This window comes from Pholis gunnellus (genome assembly GCF_910591455.1).
Source record: "Pholis gunnellus genome assembly, chromosome: 6".
Taxonomy (NCBI): domain Eukaryota; kingdom Metazoa; phylum Chordata; class Actinopteri; order Perciformes; family Pholidae; genus Pholis; species Pholis gunnellus.
Window position 1 is genome coordinate 5,985,939 of NC_136532.1, and position 7,683 is coordinate 5,993,621.

Consider the following 7,683-nt stretch of genomic DNA (forward strand, 5'->3'; position numbering starts at 1 on the left):
TACCTTGTGTCTTGTTGCTGTGCTCAGTTTGCCATAAACAATTATTTATATTTTTGAAAGCATTCTTAGTTTACAACATTTTCTCCACACCTGCCTAAAGGTTTTACACAGTACTCTATATAACAATTGCTATCATAACACACAGTCCAGAGTAAGAGTTCTATTACAACTAAAAACACAAAGTATTCAGGATTGAGAAGCTATATTGTTAAAGTGAAAGACAAATAACTTGTGCAAATGATTGAAAAGATGTTGCAAGTATTTATTTAAAAACAAACGAAACGAAACAAAATCAAAAGTTAAATTAAAAATCAGGACACAGATGAAATTTAAAATAATCCTGTTCATCATCCAGCTCCTCGTCCCAGCCCACACACATGGTGTGATACCATGTGTGGCAGCTGTCACACTGGACCCACGACACCAATCCCTCTGAGCTCTCGGGAGGGTCAGGTTCCCGGCACTGGCCACACTCCCAAACTGTCGACTCCATCTCTTCAGGAGTGTGACCTATTAAAATACTTTTTTTTTTACTTTGAATTAAAGAAAATTATCAGATTTTCATTGGTTGGCACACAATGAAAGTTTACATTAAGTACACTACCGGTGGATGTCGTGGGTCCAGCAGACGAGGAGCTGGATGATGGTCTGGTCTCTGCAGGTTGGGAGGCTCTATGAATAACAGAAAAAGCATAACCATGTTTTGTTTACTCTTCATCATGACTAATGTCACCATCATCTTATAATATTGTTGTTGTTTTTTAAGATTATTTAAATCATTTACAGTGGGAGGGAGCAGAAGGAGTTTGGGACCCATAGAGGCCACGTCCTGCAGCCGATGTTGAAGGCTCTGAAATAATAATCATATTTTATTATTACAACACTAAAATACATAGAAATGCAATATTAGGTATAGCATATTATAATATACTTTCCTACCGTTTTGGGAACATTTGGGAACCACTTTCTATGTATGCAACCTTTATAACTGCTGTTTATAAATAGTTAATAAATCGTTTACCGATGCTTTAAAGGCTATAAACCACTGATAACAAGAACAAATTTAGGGTTTCCAGGTTGCAAAAATTATTTATGGCTAATGTTTATCTTTTTATTGTTATAATTACAATAGTTATAAATGTCAGTAATCATTAATAAATGCTTCATAAGTAATTCATAAATGTAATCAGTAATATTATTTTTCACAACCTGGCAACGCTAAAGTTTTTCTTCTTAAGCATTAATAAATGATTAATTAAGCATTAATAAATCCATTGTTACCGCTCAATTCTTTATAAAGGGTGCCTTATTAAGACTTTGAACTATTTACAATGTTAATATAACTTCTATTTATATCACTATATGAACACACACCAAAGTGATCAGTATAGATGTAGAAGCTGAAACCTTGTAATGTTCAGTATACTTATGTTCTAGTCGGTGTTTTAAAACACATTGATTCTTCTGGGGTAATGGCTCTGAGTTGACAAGTATCCATCAAGCTGATTACGGTTATTACATTATTGATGCATTGCATCTTAAAAAGTGATTTCAAAGAGATTACTGATTTCCTCAGGCAGGTTGTTCCAAAGCCGAGGGGTCCCGATGGCAAAAAGCACGGTCACCTTGTCACGGGAGTTCAGGACAGGACCCAATAGCAACCACAAGACAGAATCCAGTACAGAACAGACTTTATTTACACCGGACAGACGACAGGATCAACTGTGTGGTACCCGTGGTCTGACACCGGAAGGCAGGCACACTAGTTGTCACTAAAACCAGTGGCAGAGAGGAGAGAGGTCAGAACCAGCAATTGTCAGAAGGGACCACTTACAGACAGCGGTAACAGAATACCAGGATAGAAGACGGTACAGACTGACAACCCAGGACTGCAGGACCAGGGTTGATTTACTGCCAAGATGTGATTAGTGGAACCCGGGTCTGGTGTATCAGGCTGCAGGAGGTGATCAGCTGGATTGTCCACAGCTGTGCCACAATCAGGGGTGTGGCCATGGGAGGTGTCTGAAGGCAGACAGATTGGTTGTGTTGGGTGTGTTGTTGTTTTTTGTTTCGTTTTTTTCCGGGGGATTTAGGATATCATATTACATAGTTGGCGTTTCCTCCCAAGTTCCTCTTATATATACAGTATATATATATATATATATATATATATATATATATATATATATATATATATATATATATATATATATATATATATATATATATATATATAATATATAATATATATAAGCAAGGAAAGGTCTACAAGCTCACCAAGATTATTAGCGGCAAATACAGGGGGACATCTGATATAACAATAGAAGATAAACTGGGAAAGCTTCTTACAACTGAAGCAGACAAAGAAGCTAGATGGGCAGAACATTTTAGCAGTGCTGAACAGGCCTCCACACACATCACAGGCTAACTTCCAAGATGCAGAAGCAGATTTGGATAACAGCGTTGAACCACCAACCAAAGATGAAATTATAAAGGCGATTAAATCCTTAAAAAACTGGAAAACCCCTGGTCCAGATAAACCCAATGCAGAGCTCTTCAAGGCAGACCCAAATTTGGCAGCTACAATTCTTAAACCGCTTTTTACATCTATATGGGAAAATACCTGATGACTGGTCAGAGGGGATCATCATCAAAGTACCAAAGCAAGGTTCTCTAAGAAATTGAAACAACTGGTGTGGAATTACACTTCTGTCAATACCAAATAAGATCACGACAGAGATCATTATTAATCGAATAACAGATGCTGTAGACCAGAGGTAGCCAACACGGTGCCTACGGGCACCTGGTCGCCCGCATGGACCATGTGAGTCGCCCGCAAGGCATGTTCTAAAAATAGCACTATAGTCAGAGATGGGCAAAAATACATCAAAATGTATTTTGATACAAAATACAAAATACCCCCAAATAAATGTATTACAACAAAATACAAAATACTGGTGCCAGAAAATGTAACAAAATACATGTATTTTGTATTTAAAATATAGGAAATACTTTTTTCTGGATTTTCTGTTTTCTCACAATTTGGTATAGCAGAGCATTCAGGTTTGGGCTATAATGTACACAAAGCTCTGGTGAACCGCACAAAAAGGAAGAACAGTCACGGAATGTCAGTGTAACTAAGCAAAGCTATTACAAGACAACAACTTGATTGATTATGTATATATATATTTGTATTAATGGGACTTAACAGCCCATAAACTTTGGCGTTGTATCAACAAGAAAATATTCATCACATATGACATACAAGCTCCCAATCTCCCTCTTCTTAAATGATTCTGGCAGTCCCTTCAAAATCATTGCTACTAACAGCCCGTCACTCAATGTCTCACCTGCGTTTCTCAATGCTGTGATGGCGGTCTCTGCGCGTATAACATACTCCGTCACACTCTCACTGCTCGACTTTTGAAGCAAAGTCAGTTCTGTATACACACTAATTACGTGTGGCTTCCCTTTGCCAGCATAATAGTCTCTCAGAATCGTCAGTACTTTCCGCCCATCGTCTGCCGCTTCTCTCATTACTAGCGACAAACTTTTATCATCCAGAAACTGGATTAGCTCTGCGTATGCTTTGGCATTTTTCGTCTCGTAGGCTGCCGGTTCTTCATCCTCGGTGGGCTCATTTAAAATAGTATCCTTTAGCCCTTGCAACCGAAGATGGCCCAAAAATTTCGTCTCCCACAGTTCATAATTTCGCCTACTCATGGTGCTAGCATAGTATGCGAACTCTCACTGGACACGCGGTACGTTGCGACTTTTCTCTCGGTGGTACTTCGCTGGATAATTTTCTCTGGGTGACCCTGGGTAGCTCTGGATAACTCTGGGCCCATAACCTGTTAGCAGATGTAGATTGTACAGCGATGCTGGCGTGTATACCCAGTGCTAACCCGAATGTAATTACGGAGGAATAAAACAACGTGGGGCATCACTTCTGTTCAGTGGAACTCTTTTTTCAAAGTAAAACTTTATTGACACGTCACCTTCAGCACCTCTTATTGGCTGTTCTCTTTGTCCATCACACAGTATCTGAATTAACTCTATAAAGCCTGCATATGACAATACAAATAGATAACATATAATTGAGAACACATTTCTACGTGCAATGCCTACCCTGTGAACATTGGTTCCAGTGGCGGCTGGTCAATAGGGGGCCATGGGGCCTGACCCCACCTTGAGCCCCAAAAAAAAAGAAGAAAAGAAAATCCTGTGTTTTTATTTTGAAGGGGATTTTGTATGCAGCCTGTCTGCTCATCATCTCCGCTTGTGTGCACGGCTCAAAACGCGCAGCTAGTGGGGCTGGCCCCACCGAGGCGGGTCTATGAAGCAGTTTAGCCAATTGCTGATTAAAGATAGAAATGAGTGACATACAATTTACCCAATCAGCGTCCTCAAATAGATTCAGAGTGGGGCCAAAATGATTTGGCCCCAAGCTGCGCGTTCTCGTCAGGAGAAGTCTCCACAGGCGAGCGCGAGCGCTACTCCCCCAAGACCCGTTTGAGAGGAGAAGTTTTAGGAGAAACTACAGGCCAAAGAGCTGACCCCAGATAAGCCTGACCTCACAATCAGACAGCAGACTAGCGGGAAAAGGAAGCAGTACATGAAGCTTCTCTACTAGCTGTACCAGACAGGTTTGGCTAGCTGGATGCAGTCATGCTAATAACTTAAAACAACGGGAACAGATCCAGCACGGACAGTTACGGGAGTGCGGGATGAGGAGGTAAGGAAACATGAAAAAACCAGGTTTGGGAGTGAGGGATGAGGAGGTAAGGAAACATGAGAACACCAGGGCACACATGAGAACTCTGTCAAGCTACATATTAGGCAAAGTGAACATCTTTTCTTCTACATAGTTGTCCTCAGTCTCATCTGCTTAACTTGGTCATGGAGGCATCAATATTTAATTGAGATGGTAAATTAACAGTGAAAACTCATCATAGCTTATATCTATATATGCATTTTATATTAATATATATATATATATATATATATTGAATTGCCTGTGAGGGTGACAAAAATAAGATGTTATTTACTGCTTTTTTTCGTGTTGGAATAAATGTTAAATATTTAACTGCAAAGTAGTAATGCGTGTTTGATACCTTAATTTGTTTGCATTAAACCATACTGGGATTTTCCACCAGCCGCCACTGATGTCACAGTTCCGTTGTTCTCATACTGCACACTCACTAAGATAGCAAGCCTGCAGTTTAAGTACTTCAGAGATCCTACAGCATCGTCCTCCTTTACTGGGACCCCAAAAAGAGGAATTTTAGGAAGCTTTCAATTAAAAATGAATATTTATACTAAGATGAGAGTCCACAATACCTTTTACATTTTAAATATTAAGCAGAGCATCCTTTGTCGCAAAATAATATGGACCAAGTCAAAGAAAAGTCATATTACAGTATGTCTAAAAAGTTTAAGTATTGTATATTGAAAAAAGTCATATAAAGTATGTCCAAAACGTTTTTGCCAAATCCATGCAGCATAGCTAAATTGCAGCTAGCTGGCTAACCTTAGCTTGCTTGCTCGCTAACGTTGTAGCTAGAAAAATATGAATTACTTCACAAGCTAAAAAAGTCATAGTTTAGCTTTAGCATGTCGAATAAAGTAATAAATAAGTCACAGTATAGCATATTGAATAAAGTCATAGTAGGCCTATATTATGTCAAAAAAAGTCATAGTAGTAAAATGTAAATTGGGTAATAGAAAGACTTATTATTATTATTTGTCTTAATAACTATTAACCACCAAATACTTCAGTTCAAAACAGTTTTAAGGTCTTAAATCCATCAACTGACTAATTCCCAAACTCAGGAGCAGGTGAGATTGGATGTTGCTATAGTTACCATCAAGTACACGGGATGCAATATATTAGCATTTGAATATGAATTTGCAAACATAGACAGCTTAACAATGTTAAAAGGAGAATTTATTGAGTTACTTGCAACAGCTTAAACTTTTGTTCTGACTTGTGACTCTGCAAAGCAATAGACACATTTTATTTGTAATATACAGTGTTATTTCATTACTGCTAACTGGTCATAATGTGTGGAGTTTTGTGAAAACTGTGCCATGGAAAACATAGTGAACGCTGGACTAGCAAATAGTGAATTCATAAAAGAAGACATTATCTGCCCTTGAGAATAGAATAGAATGCTGGATGGAACACGCACTGTTCTCTGACTCGAATAAATTAGAATGTTGACGTGTCATCTTATGTATGAAGCCAGGTTAATATGCAAATTAAACTCAGTATCTTCCAAAACTTTACAGAGGACAGCCGGGCAGCTCTGAGGCTCTGAGGCTCTGAGGTAGGCCGTGGGAAAACAACTGCTCATAATTTATAGTACAGTTTTATTTTATTTGACTGTGGTCAGACTTCCTGGGGGGCTCCCTGTTGACGTGAAGGTCTATCATCCGGCTAGTTGGCTGAGGCTTTTCAACCTATTACAGTCGGGTGTTGCCCTTTCATGTAAGCAGATTCATGCTCACTGTGTTGAGCTGTTTGGAGAGTGTCCTGCAGTATATGTTAACAACTACATTCTGGATAGTAGCCCATGGCTTCTCAGAACCAAAGGATACCTGGGGGCAGGAAGTCTTTGTGCCAGTCTGCCTCAGAGCTCACTTCAAGCTTCCCGTGGGTCTGATGTAGGATGCTGTGGTAAGATACTTGCACCAAACTCCTGTCGTGTAAACCAGTAGCATATCTGACCTGTAACTTTGGATTCAGAATAGACTTTGACTGCTACCACTTTTTGTTATTTGGCTCAGGATGTTTGGTGCCACCAGACTGATTTTAGGATTATCAAATCCCTCCTTGAATATCAAATTGTTCACATTGATTATTAACTTAGTAGAATAAAAAAGAGCTTAGCTTACAGGAGAGAAAGGGAAATGTAGACATCTTTATTTAAAAAATATAGTGAAATTAAATGTATTATAGTCGTCATTATTATTGTTATTATTATTATTATTATATATATATATATTGAATTGCCTGTGAGGGTGACAAAAATAAGATGTTATTTACTGCTTTTTCTCGTGTTGGAATAATGTTAAATATTTAACTGCAAGGTAGTAATGCGTGTTTGATACCTTAATTTGTTTGCATTAAATCATACTGGGAAGTTTGCTGAAATTGATTGGATGGCCCTACCTAGAACAGACGGCGGAGCAGAGCCTTGAGCCTTGACTGCGAAGCCTTGTGCCTTGACGCTGGAGCCTGAGTGTAGACGGCGAAGCCTTGAGCCTAGACGGCGGCCGCTTGAACCTTGACGCCGGGAGCTTTGCCTTCATGGCTCCGCCGAGCCTGCTCGGCGGAGCAGCTCCACCAATCCGACAGGTTCCGCCGAGCATCAGGCTCGGCGGAGCGGCACCGCCGATCCGACAGTATCCGCCGAGCGTCCGACGAGCGGCTCGGCCAATCCGACAGGTTCCGCCGAGCGTTAGCCTCGGCGGAGCAGCACCGCCGATCCGACAGTCTCCTGAGACTGTCGGCTCGGTGGAGCTTGTCGGCATTGGCGGAGCCTGTCGGCATCGGAGGAGCCTGTCGGCATCGGCGGAGTTTGTCGGATTCGGGAGTTTGTTGGCATTGGTATAGGCCTGTCGGTTCAGTGGAGCTTGTGTGCCAGGCGGAGCTTGTGGCTCGGCGGAGCTTGTCGGCAT

At 40.3% G+C, this 7,683-nt stretch overlaps 1 protein-coding gene across 1 annotated transcript; it reads right to left on the reverse strand.

The window, feature by feature from the left end:
* Positions 1–304: 304 nt before the first annotated feature.
* Positions 305–7,683, reverse strand: LOC306696939 (uncharacterized protein; the record flags this gene model as incomplete). Its single annotated transcript, XM_079160666.1, has 4 exons — positions 305–510; positions 605–672; positions 785–850; positions 7,175–7,683. The coding sequence occupies 4 exons, from the start codon at positions 7,681–7,683 to the stop codon at positions 305–307; spliced, it is 849 nt and encodes a 282-aa protein (XP_079016792.1).